The 15,410-nt window shown below is 26.3% G+C and overlaps 1 protein-coding gene and 1 pseudogene across 1 annotated transcript; both read left to right on the top strand.

Moving 5' to 3' along the window:
- Positions 1–1,034: 1,034 nt before the first annotated feature.
- Positions 1,035–1,955, top strand: LOC110650459 (metalloendoproteinase 1-like). Its single transcript, XM_021805426.2, has one exon. It carries the CDS (start codon positions 1,038–1,040, stop codon positions 1,953–1,955), a length of 918 nt encoding a protein of 305 aa, XP_021661118.2. The 5' UTR covers positions 1,035–1,037.
- Positions 1,956–5,311: 3,356 nt separating this feature from the next.
- On the top strand, positions 5,312–7,184 carry LOC110650458 (metalloendoproteinase 1-like; annotated as a pseudogene).
- Positions 7,185–15,410: the final 8,226 nt, after the last annotated feature.

Here is a 15,410-nt window from a genome sequence, read left to right as displayed (position 1 = left end):
CTTATATATATATATATATATATATATATATATATATATATATATATATATTACCCCATAATTTATTGCATAAAAAGGCCAAAATTAATATAAATTGGCAAGTAAATTAAATTGATTATCAAAATTAATAAAAACGTATTTTTCCGTACATTAAAATAATTTTATTGAAATTTGTGAACAGTATTTAAAAAAAAAAAAAAAAGAGTTTTCTCAAATCTATTCATGTGGCAATTGCCTTTTTATACAGCTCAATATACACTAGATGAGGAAACATAATTAGAGGAATGAATTACATAATTACAGGTAGGGGTAAGCATTCGGTTCAAATCGAATCGAACTGAATCGAATTAAATTATAAAAATTGAATCGTAAATTTTAGAAACAAAATCGAACCGAAATGGGTGAAAAACCGAATCGAACCGAATAGCTCTATTTCGGTTCGGTTCGATTTAAACTGATCGGTTTGATTTTTGATTATTTTTTAATTTAGACTTGATTTTCAAGTTATTTGGTCTAATTTTAACTTTGGTTTGAACCTAATAACTATTAATCAATGAAATTAAACAATTAATATATATAAAATTAAATATAATTATTAAATTTTCTATAAAAATAAATTAATTCAAAAATCGATTCAGTTCGATTTAGTTCGATTTGACTATATAAATTACTATTCAGTTCGGTTGGGTTTAATCGATTTTTTTCTCTTCAAAACCGAACCAAACAGAAATAACCGAAATTTTTATAATATAAAACCGAACCGAATCGATTGAATTTTAAAACCGAATCGATTGAACCGAATTGACTCGATTCGATTCGATTTTTCGATTTGAACCGAATTTTACTCAGCCCTAATTACAGGGATCAAATACACACTTATAGCCATATATACTTATTGGAATTATGATTCTAATTGGATTCTCTTACCAAATTCATTAAAATATATGCATAAATCACATGACCTTATACAAGTGAATGCGGAGTTATATATAGCTAAACAACATCAACTTAAATCATCAAACCTAAAAAAAAAAGGCATGTTCTTGCTAAAACAACTTAGAATGGCTTGCAAATTCTCCTTTCTTTTGGTAGTCTTCCTCCTTTTTTCAATCCAATTCTCCATATCTCAGTCTAAAACCTTGAAATCTGACGGGCAAGCTTTCAAATTCTTTCAAAATGTAGAGCATGTCCACAAGGGCCAGACTGTTGCTGGGCTTAATGAAGTGAAAAAATTCCTGATTAGATTTGGATACTATCCAAATCCAGATGATATCAATCATCTAAACAATTATTTTGATGATCATCTGGAGTCTGCACTCAAAACATACCAAAACTTTTACCGTCTCAAGGTTACTGGAAGTCTTGACTCTGATACCGTTAAAAGAATGATGATTCCACGATGTGGAGTGCCTGATCTCACCAATTTCACTTCCCTGAATCAGTCTAGAAACTCTGACATTGGTTTGCTTTATGCATATCCAAATGGGATGCCAAAATGGAACATATTTAATCTCAGCTACTCATTCCTCCCTAATGTCCCCAATACTCCAGACGTGAAGGCTGCTTTTGCAGAAGCTTTTCAAAGTTGGCAGATTGTATCCCAGTTCAATTTTCACCAAACAGCTGCGGAAGCAGCATATCTTTCTATTGGGTTTTATACGGGTGATCACGGAGATGGAAACCCTTTTGATGGGCCTGGCAAAATATTGGCTCATTCTTTCTACCCACCAGATGGAAGGTCACATTATGATGCGAGTGAGAATTGGAGTACTCATCCTGCCAAGGACCAAATAGACTATGAATCTGTGGCTGTTCATGAAATAGGTCACCTCCTGGGCCTTGCACATAGTCAGGATCCCAATGCTGTCATGTACCCTACAATTGCACCAGGGACTATTAAAAGAGATCTCGCCCCAGATGATGTTAAAGGCATACAAGCTCTGTACCCTCTTTGATCACACACATACATGAGGTTGCAAGAAATAAATGGCGGCAAGTAAAATATGTTGCAAGAAATAAATGGCTGCAAGTAAAATATGTTGCAAGAAATTCAAGTGATTACTGGAGATTTTGTTGCATAATTTATGGTTTTTTTTTTTTTTTTCACATTAGATTTACAATGGCTAGTGAAGAAAGTTCTTTAGACAAAAACTACATGAAAATTTAAAACAAAGTAATTATTTACAGTTCTCACAATCCTATTCACTCCTAATGTAGAATTTGCACAAAATTACATAAAACAGCATATTCAATGCACTTAACAAGGCTAGAAGCTGTAGTCTTTGTCCAGGTGAGCTTCTCTCATGTCGTCAGATAACGAGCTCTGCCTCCCTCTTCAACTGTTGAAAATTTCTATTGGGGAAATCAACAGGGCACCCAAGAAACTTCCAACTCCAAATACGCTAGTATACAGTGCAATCCCCATAGTTTTCATTCTTCCTGTAACTTCACTGTAGAAAAACTCTTGCATCCCAACAACAGTGAAGATGTCTGAAATGCCAAGCAGAATGTGCTGAGGTAGCAGCCAAAATATGCTTAGGAGAACTGTCAGAATGTGGAATTTTTTGGGTCATCTCGAGCCTTTTTGTTTCAACCAGTGCTGCAATCACCATAGCTGTTAAAATTATTTATTTTAAAGATAATATAATTAATATAAAATTAAAATATTTTTTAATTATAATTAAAATATAATTCACTTATTTGTTAGGTTAAAGATTATAATTTCTGAGTATTAGAATTAAGAATTATCAAGGTACCCTTTAAAATATTTTCAATAACATAAAATTGGCTTAATTTCAACAATCATTCCTCAATTTTAAGTTTGTTTTATCATTCTCTCTCAACTTGAATTTGTATTAAAAAAAAAAATAGTCAAACCTCAATTTAATACTACTAAAAATCCTTTTGTCAAATTCTATTGGGTACTCCAACCAGAAATTGATCTTTGCATGCCTAAGTGGACAGGGGCAAACACGGGAAGGAATGTAGAGGGGGCAAAAGTTAAATAATCGCATAATTTTTTCAATTAACTAAAGGTTTATAATTAAAATTTATTTATTTATATTCTAATAATTAAAATTTAGACTAGATATCACATAATCTCAAGTTAGTTAGCTAATTATTTGGTTTCATTGCTTTTTATTTTTTATAAATTTTAGCCTCAATTACTCAATTTTACTAATTATTTTGTTTTGATCATTATTTTTTAATTTATTTCGATAAAATCATTATTTTTTTATTTTTTACTTATTAATAATTACTAAAATTAGAATCTGATAAAATTTCCGATAAACCTACTATGTAGTGTGTCTTGCGCCAACTTTATATCATAAAAAAAAAATTTATATCTTTATCAAGCCAAATTAAAATTTATTTCTTTTTTTAGCTTTTTTATCTAAAAATAGGGATTAATAAATATAATGAGCAATATGGAGATAAAATTTATTTTTCTTTAATTTTTTTAATCTGATTTAACAAGGAAATGAATTTTTTATAATCTAAAGGCACGTAAGATATGCCATATAAAAACTTCACTAGAGATTCTCAAAAAAATGCACGTAAGATATGCCATATAAAAACTTCATCAGGGATTCTCAAGAAAATGGATAGGGTCTAACTCACCCTCAAAGTTAGGTCAATGGGGAAAGAGTATCTAAGGCCATATAAAAGGCACATTACCTCTGCCCCAAACCAAAGTAGTATCTTAACGCTCCCCCCTCATGCCCAAAACCGAACGTTTGGAGTGTGAAACACTTATGGAAGGCTCAAACATTAATTGGATAAGCTCTATACTACCTTAATAAAATGAGTCGGGCCTAACTCACTCCAAAAGCTAACTCAAAAGGGAAGAAGTACCTAAGGATAAGAGGCATATTATCCTTATCCCAAACCAATGTGAGATCTTAATAGATACCAAATTCTGATACCGAGTGGCTACTAATGAATAATAAACATATTTTAGATATTACGCAGACTAACTTGAGCTAAAGTGTAGGGTGTTCCTAACTTACAACAATAGATTAAAAGTAAATACTCACCGATTATTTGTTGTAAAAACAACAAAATGAGCTAATACTGAGGAGAATAGAGAGATGACAAATGAGTACTTAAATTTTGCATTTTTTCATAATTATAGAAATTAGACTATCTGCTTTATGTAAAAGATTTTATTAATTATAACATAGTTTGTATTGAAATTTAATTTTTATGGGCAACCATGGAATTTTACGGAAAGAAAGCACATGAAAAAAAAAAAAAAAGTAATTATTAGATGGTTGTAAAATCTATTAATTATTTAATATAATTCCTCTACTTAATTATTTAAGTTATTCTACAAATTAACTATATTCTAAATTTAATAACTTGATTCTTTTACATCAATATTCATATTTAATTTTTTATTTTAATTATTGAATATAATGTTATAAACTAATTAATAAAAAAAATTGTTAAAACTACAATAATTTATTTTTATTTAACAAAGAATGAAAATATCTCGCTACATTGTGCAGATTATTAAAATAATAAGTAAAAAAAAAAATTCAAGATCTCTTTTGCTCTTTATATCTTAAAGATAATAATTAGACTATATATCCCCTAATTAGCTATAATTCATCATCAAAATTTTAAGTTATTTATTAAAATTATCAAATTAGAAAAATGTTAACATAAACAAAAGGGTTAGAATTATAAAAGATAAAAAAGTTAGAGTAGTAGCTCAATGATTGAGTACTTAAGAGATTAATATTTTAAATTTTGATAATTCTATTCTTTTAATTAAATTATAAAAGAATAAGAGGGATCAAAGCAGAACAAAAACTCTATCGTTAAAAAAAATTATTTTAAAAAATTATCTAAAAAGAATTAAAAAAAAAATTAAAAACAGCCAAACTTAAAATTATAGGATAGAATAACAACTATAATTTTGAAATCAAGGTAAATGTGTTCAAATTTAAAATTTTGAGTAAATATAATAATATAAAATATAAAAATATTTTCAAAAAAAAAAAAAAAATATAAGAAATTTCCACCCCAATAGACACAGCAAGAGCGGAAGGGAAGAAGAATTTGTTAAATTAATTAATGCGAAGGGTAATTTTTTCCAAAGAAGTGTTGAAGTTGAATTTTCCAACATGGGACCATTGACTTAAGACTAATTAGGACTTGTGAAGTATTTACTTTAAAAGAGAAATAAAATTGAGAGGGCATGTGAGTGGGAAATATGATGCTTCTATCTTCCAAGTTTGTCTATAAATAGCTAGACAACCATAACATAAATCACTAAGCTAAGAAAATATCATTCTTCCTTGCAATGGCTCCTAAATTCTCCTTCTATCTTTTTGTAGGTTTCCTCCTTCTTACAATCCAACCCTTTATGTCTCAGTCCAGAATCTTGAAATCTGAGGAACAAACTTTGAAATTCCTTCAAATTTTGGAGGAAGTCCACAAGTGCCAAATTATTGCTGGGCTCAATAAATTTAAAAAATACCTCAACAAATTTGGATTCTATGCAAACCCAAATTAAATGATAGCAATCTAACCGATGATTTTGATGATAACTTGGAGTCTTCACTCAAAACATACCAACAATATTATCATCTCAATATTACTGGAAGCCTCAACTCTACAACTCAACTACTCAACTCAACTACTCAACTCAACTAAACCTTTATCCCAAAAATTTGGGGTCGGCTATATGGATTCGCTTTCTCCACTCTAAACGATTTTGGGTTAAATCCTCATAAATGTGTAATGCTTCTAGGTCATGTTGTACTCTCCTCCAAGTCAATTTAGGTCTACCCTTTTTTTTCTTTCTATCATCTAACCTAATGTGCTCTACTTGTCTAACTGGAGCCTCCGTATGTCTACATTTCATATGACCAAACCACCCCAATATCCATTCTCTCAACTTATCTTCAATTGGCATCACTCCTACCTTTTCTTTAATACTCTCGTTACGGACTTTATCTAGTCTAGTATGGCCACTCATTCACCTTAACACTCTTATCTCTACAACTCTTATATTAGACGCATACGACTCTTTCAGTGCCCAACACTCACTACCATATAACATAGCCGGTCGTATGGTTGTACGGTAAAATTTTCTTTTTAACTTATTGAGAATCTTGCGATCACATAAAACTCCCGTGGCACGTCTCCACTTCAACCATTCGGCTTTAATTCTGTGACTAACATCCTCCTCACATCCCCCATCTACTTGAAGGACTGAGCCTAGATATTTAAAGTAATTACTTTGGGATAGTACCACTCCATTCAAACTAGCTCCTTCCCTATCACCAGTTTGGCCTTCACTGAACTTGCAATGCATGTATTCTGTTTTCGTTTTACTTAACTTAAAACCCTTTGACTCTAGAGTACTTCTCCAAAGCTTTAGCTTTCTATTGACTCTTCTCGTATCTCATCTATCAGAACAATATCATCCACAAATATCATGCACCAAGAAATACTCTCTTGTATATGTTTCGTCAATTCATCTAAAACTAATGTAAAAATGTAAGGGCCTATGGCTGATCCTTGGTGTAATCCAATTGAGATCGGAAAATCTCGTGTCCCCTCTCACTGTACGCACAATAGTAGTTGCTCCTTCATAACTCTAATACTATAAAAAAAAATGATGATCCCACGATGTGGGGTTCCTGATGATATCACCAATCTCACATCCCTGAACCAATCCCTTTACAGATTCCCAAGTGGGATGCCAAGATGGTCTGAGTTTGAACTCACCTACTCGTTCAGCTCTAGTGTCCCTGTTGATCAAGACTTCAGGTCAGCTTTTGCGGAAGCTTTTCAGAGTTGGGAAGATGCATCCCAATTCCAATTTCAAGAAGCATCAACTGGTGAAGAAGCAAATATTGTGATTGGGTTTATAGTGGTGATCATGGGGATGGAGTTCCTTTTGATGGGCCAGGCATGGTTTTGGCTCATTCTTTTCCACCACAAGATGGAAGGTCTCATTATGATGCAGATGAGAGTTGGAATACAAATCGTGACATGAACCACATGGACTTGGAATCTGTGGCTCTTCATGAATTAGGTCACGTACTTGGACTTGCACTAGTCAAGATCCAAATGCTGTTATGCACTCAGGAATTGCGCCTGGAACTATCAAAAGGGATCTCACTCAAGATGATATTGAAGGCATACAAGCTTTGTACCCTAATTAATTAATCATATTATATATGTACGTGTTAAGAAATAAGTGATTGCAGCAAGGTAAAATGTGTTACAAAATCAAGTGATCAATATAGTAGACTTTAAACAGCTTAAGACCTCTTCAACTTTTCTTAAGTGGAGTGAGAGATTTATGAAAGGAGAGAAATATTCACTGCTATGTAGCTTATCCAATGAATTATACAAAAAGAAAAATTAAAATTTTAACATATTTTATATTATATATGGTAATAAAATTTTGTGCACTTTTGTAGTTTATTTCTTCTCGTAGGAGTTGCACAGAGTGCTTAATAATCAACTAGCATTTTTTTGTAATTAATATGTATTTTAAGGTTGTAAATTCTCGAATTCAAGCTTCAATTATAGTCAAACAAATCAAAAGCAAAATAGTATACAAGATATATCATTAATATAACAAAAAAAAAATGAACTCAAATTCTCTAAAAAAAAGAGATTAATACAGAAAATCAAAATTTTGGTGCTCCTTTTAAATTGAACAAATCATTAGAAACTAAAAAATGTAGGTCAAAAGTTACTAGCTTGGCTTAGTTCTGTAGTTAAAGGCATATTACTTATCTAGTGAGTGCCATATTTGAGTTCCCAATCTCTCTATAAAGAAAAAACGCAGGTCAAAAAAATATTACCTACAATCTGTATTAAGAAAAAGCCAATGAATATGAAAAATCAATATATTTATAGTCCTTATTGTTGATTTAGAGAGGAATGAATCGTGTGAGATAAAAATTAAAAAAAAAAATCTCAAGAGATATTTGCTTGTTTTTTAAATTAAATTTCTTTGTAGCTAATTTTGTATAAATCAATAGAAAGGGACACCATTTTGGGTTATGATTTTTCTATTGTGAGCCTTTTCTATGATTTTGCAAAATTGGTCACAACTCAGCCTGGCTAATTTGTGAGTTTAAAACCAATTTCTAAACACAGTGTTGCTGCTTATTCTTTGGCTAAGTTGGCGATTAGTAGTGAGGATGAGTTAATGCTTTTAAAAGATGTTCCACTGCCTGTTTAATAAAGAGATCTATTTTTGCTTGGAAAACAAATTAAGTCTCTATTTGTTTTTACATATATTAGTATTTAAAGTATCGTCTGTTGCATCTGCATCAAATAAATATATATATATAATGCAATGTAATATATAGGTAGTTACGTTGAAATATTTTTATATATATCTATTATTTTATTAGTTGTAGTTAGAGAAAAATTTTTCTACATATACAGTAAAATTATAAAATAAAATTTTTCAAAATAAAATAATTTTATTTTTATTTTATTTTTTATAATTACATATTATGTGAGTCTTAATTCAAATTTTTATACATATTAGTATATTTAGTGTTGAATAATTTAAGTGCACATTTTTATTATAATTTTATTGAAATATATGTTTTAATATTGAACATATAATAAAAATAAGTGAAACAATATTATTAATATCATCATGACAAACTGATAATCAAAATGAAAGGTTCAAATTTCATTTTCAAATACCAAAATATTAATATGATGCATGAATGCATGATAATTAAATATATAAATTATATTATTTTTACTTGCATTAGGAATTTAATGAATTCACAATTTTATTTTATAAATTTCACTATTTACCCTCCAATTTTATCCCTTATAATGACATTGTTTGCAAACTTTGGTTTATAATGTAAAACTCCCTAGGTATTGATTTATAAAGAATAAAGTCCTTTTAGTATATTTTGTAAAATTTTTATTACAATGTTGACCTGACATTAATATCAAAAAGAATATAAAAATAACATTAGAATTTTATTTTTTAATATGTAATGTATATGAATCAATATTTTTTTTTATAAATAATATAAATTTTTAAAGGTATCTTAATAGATTTACCATATCTAGTTGGTAAGAAAATTCTAAGACATATAAAATGTCTTCAATGTATATAAAATATAATCTTATTAAGAATCTATTTTTTAATATTTATTATAAACAAAATATTATAAAATTATAAGGGTATTTTGGTCTATTCAAAAGTTTGCCTTACCTTTTATATATTTATATATATTATGGATAAGAAAAAAATATATACATTGAATGATAAGAAAGACAAGGGAAGATAGCCCAAACCAATGAGCTCAAGATCACGGAGTCGCAAAGGAAGCTAAAGGACAGAATAACACACCAACAAGGGGAACAAAATAAAATCTACTGGGAAGATTAAAAGCCTAAAAATAGGGATGAAAATGGGTTAGTTTTTTGTGGATCTAATTGAATTCTAATAAGATGAATTTGAGTAGTATATAATCCGATTTGATAGTAATTTTAGTTTAAAAAATAATATGTGTAATGTGTTCGAATTTTATATATTGGGTATTAGTTATCCGAATTCAGTTATATAAATACTTAATTAAACATAATATATATATATATATATATATATTAAATAAAATAAAATTTAAATATTTTATGAAATTTTTAAATTTTTAAAATATAAATTATTTATAAAAATATTTTTTATATATATAATTAATAATCGGGTTTTAGCCGGTTTAAAATAATTAAGAATAAATAAAACAGAGCTCTTCAAAACAAAAACATCCAAACAACTAAATGCCAAAGACCAAAGAATTTGCTAAGATCCTCGAAAAAAAAAATTGTTGTAATCTCCTCAAAACTAGAAACAAACCTAAAGAGAAACACCACTTGCTGGATGTATGAACCGCTAAATGAACCAAGTGTTCATCAGCTGCTCAAGGCTCGACTTGATAAAATCTTATTTTGATTTAGTTGATTTTTTAAGCGAGCCGAGCTTTAGCTTAAATTTTAGGCTCAATTAATAAACGGGCTAAACTTGGACTTAACAATATTTAGCTCGAGCTCGAGTTCAAATTCAGTTTGTTTATTGCTCACGATTTAACTCGTTAAATAGGCTCGCAATTTAACTTGTTGAATAGGCTCATGAACAATTTCATAAATAGGCTTGTTATAAGCTTGTGAAGTAGCTCATTTATAAAAATATATATATTAATAATTGTAATTTATAATGTTGTAAATATATTTATTTTATTTATGATTATTTAAAAAATAATATATAAAAAAATATATTATTTAAAATTATAATATAATCAAATTATAAAATATAGTTATTTGTAGTTTTTTTTTAAATAAAGTTAATTTTTATAAAAATAAAATCAAAATATTAAATATATGGTCCCAATATAATAAAATAATATATTATTAAATATGTTTTTATTATATAAAATTATGATATAATCAAAATAAAAAGTGCATTTTAAAATATAATTATTTGTATTTTAAATATAATTTTTATAAAAAATGAAGTTAATTTTTATATGAGAAATAGCTTTAAAATATTATATAATAAATACGTAAAAATTATCTTGAATTATTTTATATGTATTAAAATATTAAATAAATCAAAACTTAATTACATAATTTTAATAGCAGTCGTACGACTTAAGACATGAATTTATCTCTCTTCCTCTTTCTCTCCATATTTTGAACTTTTAAAAGATTAAATTCTAAGTTTAATACTAATTCATCTAACCATTATTATTATTTTCCCTCTCTTTACAGTCTCTAACTTATTTTTTCTATTAACATTAACCAATTTATCCATATATTATTATTACTCTCTATAATATCCCTTTTCTAGTATCTGTTTTTATAATATCTCTCTCTTTTAACTGCAAACTTTTAAAAAGTTAATATTTAAATTTAGCACTAGTCCATTTTCCTTGTATTTAACTTAGATATGTGCTTTCATAATTACTATTATACTTAATATTATTTGTCTACTTATTTCATATAAATTAATTTGTTCATATCTTAAATAGAGTTTTGGCTGAAGGTATAAAGCACCAAATATAATTTGATAAATTAAATAATCTAATATATTTAATCTTTTTAAAATTATTTAAATAAATTAAATATAAAAGTAGTAAAAAGCTCAAATTATAATATATTTATATAAAAAATTAATAAAATTTATTAACAAACATGAATTAATTAATAATACAAAAAATAATATATTTTATCAGAATAACATTAGAAAAATAAAATAATAATTTAATTATAATTATATAAAATTTATAATGTAATTTTAAAACTACATAGTTTTGATTTAAAACTATATAGCTTTAAATTGAAAGAATAAAGAATAATTAATTTTATTTGAATTATGATAGCATTGTAATTTGTGTTATTTTAAAATAACTTGTAATGTGCTGCAAACTATTTTTCTTGTTATTTTCTATTATTATGACTATGGAATCATGTAATAATGTCTTATGAAAATAATTGTATAAAATAGATATAATAACAGTTGAGCTAGAGCTTAAGCTCGAGCTCAAGCTCGAGAACTCAAACTCGAGCTCGAGCTTGAGCTTATTGAATTTGAGATTGAGCTTATCAAACTCAAATTGAGTTTGACCTTATCGAGCTTGTGTTTGAGTTCATTTCAGTAAGTTTATTGAACTTGATACGAGTCAAGCTCGAGTTTGACACATTAATATAATAAACGAACTTAAAACGAGCTCTAATTCAACTTATTTCAAATGAGTTGAACTCAAGCCTTAATGTTAAAGTTTGAATCAGAGCTCGAGCCTGAACCAATGTTAACGAACCAAGCCTAAACAAGCTAAAGCTCAGCTAATGAGCGGCACCAAAAAAAAGTCCATAAGTGATTAAATGTTAATATTGAATCCATAATTTTTTAATTTTCTACTAAACATGTGTTTAATATGATATTATATCAAAATTTTAAATTATTTATTAAAATTATCAAATTAGAAAATTTTTAACATAAATAGAAGGGTCAAAGTAGTAGCTCAATGATTGAATGCTTAAGAGATTAATAGTTTAAATTTTAATATTTTCTTTTCAAAAATTTTTAAATTATAAAAAAAATTAGAGAGATCAGAGAAGAATAAATTAAATTCATGTTTAAAAAATAATTTATTTTTAAATGTTATCTAAAAAGATAATTTATTCCTTTCAATTTTAATCAAACCTTTTAATTTTATCAATTTTTTCAATTATTTTTAAATTGACAAAACATCATTTTACTTACAACTCAACTAAGCCTTTATCCCAAAAATTTGGGGTCGGCTATATGGATTCTTTTTCTCCACTCTAAACGATTTTGGGTTAAAGCAAAACATCATTTTACTTAATCAAATAAAATTTTATTTTATTTAATTTCTCTCCTTCTTATAATTAAATTTATTTCTATTGAATTATTTACACTTATTTGATGTTTAAATTGCAGAGTTTTTCTATTGGTCTAGGCCCTAAATTTGAGAAAAATAATGTAAAAGATGTGAATTAGATATATAAGCAAATAGAGAAATTTTGAAAAAAAAAATAAATAAAGATAACAACATTAGGTATACAGTTTGTTGACCCCGCGTAGCTCAAAATGAGCATTGATTTTGATGATAACAAAACTCAAATATAATCTATCTAACTAAATTTTAAGTGATATGTAGATTCTCTTTCTTATTCATGAAAAATCTTTAAAATTGCATTTAAGGAGGAAGAACACTCAAAAGCATCTCAAGATGAATCCAAGATGAAAATGAACAAGATTATGAAAGCTAAAACTCAAAGTAAAGGTATGAAAGTCATAGAGTTAGGAATTGAGTCCTAAAACTTGTGTAAAAAGAATAGATGAAAGTTTAGTCAAATTGAGCTCAAAATTAAATCTTTCTTTTAATTATTTTATAAAATTTTCTCTCATCATGACCTTGGATATTGCTATTGGAATATATTTTTTTCTTAAGGTCTAAATTAGATTTTTTAAAGATTACAATTTGAAATAGGCATCTAGTAAATTAGTTTGCTAACTTGTTTGCTAAAATATTAGTTTGCTAATGTGTTTGCTAAAACGTTAGTTTGCTAACTAGTTTACTACTGTCGCCAAAATTTCATTAGTTTGCTAAATGATCAGAGTTGTTCAACTTCGTACAAAAAGACAAAATAACGGCTATTTTGACTAGAACAGAGTGTATAACGTTCCAAAAAGGTTTCAAACGTTTTAATATTTGGGACTCTAAATACACCTTCTTTACTTCATTTTACACTTGATGAAAGCTTACATTTGCACTCCAATCTTGATTTTTCATTTATTGCTTTCATTCAAGAGCTTTAAAGTGTTTGAGCTACCATTGGCAAATCAACTATCTCTTCTTTATAGTTTGATTTGTATTGAGTGAGAGTGAGTGTTAAAACATTAAATTGCATTTAAGAGAGGTTGTACAAGCACCTATTGAAGCTTGAGAGTGTGAGTGCTTGAGATAGCACTTGTCAAGGGTTCAAGCTACCTTGGTAAAAGCTTGGTGTTGAAAAAGTTGTAAAGGGTTTTTGGTCTCTTACCTTTAAAAGAGCAAATAGTGGAGAGAAGACTCAAAGAGGGTTTTTTGAGAAAGTGGATGTAGGCTAGTTAAGCCGAATTACTATAAAAATCATTGTGTTTGATTTCTCTAATCTTAATCCCTTTATTTTTGTGTAATTTAATTTCTATGCATGAAATTGAATGTTGATTGAATAGATTGAGTTGATATACTTGAGGATATATTGAGTAGGTTGAGAAATTAATTGAATATTATGTGATGCATGTTATATTGAAAATTACTATAAATATTGATTGAAGCTTGAATTGCAACTTAGGGACACATCATTGAAACACAAATCACTTTCACTATATATAAAGGAGCACCTAGTTGAACAAAACCATAATTTTTTATTATGCTATAAGCAAGGGCCGAAAAATTGTAAAGTCCAATTCACCCCCTCTTGAACTATTTTAAGACAACAGAATTTAATTATTAAATATTTTTTATTAACGTGAAGTTTGCTAAAATTATTGTAAATATTTAAAATTTTTAAACAAATTAATACAATTTAAAAAATGGACTAAAATAGATCTTTAAAAAGCAAAAGATGAATTATTTTTGTCAGTTAATGAATTGAATTGTTTTAATTATATTTATTGCAAAAATCGAAAGTAATATAAAAGATTGATGAGCAAATCGATAAAATTAAAAGGTTAGACTAAAATTGAAAAAAACCTTACAAATAAGATTCAGATACTTTATTAAAATTTACCGTTAACTTTTAAAATTTAATTTAATCCATATGGCTATAATTGTAATAAATTTTAAAGATTTAGATATTTTATATAAATTAAAAATTATAAAAATAAATATGAATTGACGTAAATGTTTGACATTTTTAATTTAATTGGCCTTAAATTTATAATTAGAAAAAGGTACTTTAAAAAGCAAATTTTAAAGTTATTATATTATTAAGTACTATAAAAAATAAAACTTATATATTTTTCAAAAGTTTATATTTGTATTTTTTTAAATTAGGTAAGCAAAATTTTTTTTATAAATTTTAATAGAAATAATTAATTTAGAATATAATATTAATATTATAATTATTTTAAAAAATTAAAAAAAATTTAAAAATTAAAAATATTTTATCCGTTTAAAAATTCATCTTCTCATTGAAATAAAAATTTCAAATATAACATTTAGATAATAAAATTTGAATTAAATTAAAATTTTAATTTTAGTTAAATTATTAGGAAAATAATAAAATTTTAATTTCTTTTTTCAATTTGGATGATTTTTAAGTACTAATATTATTTAACTCAATAAACTATAATTTTCATTAATTAGCTAAAAATAGTAGCCTTTAACTTTGTTGTTGTTATGTTCTTCGTTGTATTCAATTATATAAAATAAATTCATAAGTAAATTAAAAATATAAATAAAAAATAATTATAAAATAAAATATACTAATTTAAATATAAAAATAAATTAAATTTATAAATATAATTTAATTCTTTTAAAATTAATTATCAAATCAAAATAAAAAATTATAAATAATTTTTTAATATTTATAAATAAAATTTTAATTATTAAAATTCTATTTATAAATAAATTTTATTTATTAAAATTCTAATTATAAATAAATTTTACTTTTTAAAAGTGGATATAAATTTAAAACATGAAACATAGCGTTTTTTTAATATAAACTTATGATTTTAATATTTTTTTTTTATAAAAATTTATTTAAATTACAATAACAAACTTAATTAATAAATGAAAGTTAAGTATATATATGCAACAAAGAATTTTAAGTTGACATAAATTATAAAATTAATTTAAGTAATAAAAATAATATATTTGTAAATAATA

The sequence above is a fragment of the Hevea brasiliensis genome, chromosome 18 (assembly GCF_030052815.1).
Source record: "Hevea brasiliensis isolate MT/VB/25A 57/8 chromosome 18, ASM3005281v1, whole genome shotgun sequence".
Lineage (NCBI taxonomy): Eukaryota > Viridiplantae > Streptophyta > Magnoliopsida > Malpighiales > Euphorbiaceae > Hevea > Hevea brasiliensis.
This window is presented reverse-complemented; position numbering and strand designations above follow the sequence as displayed.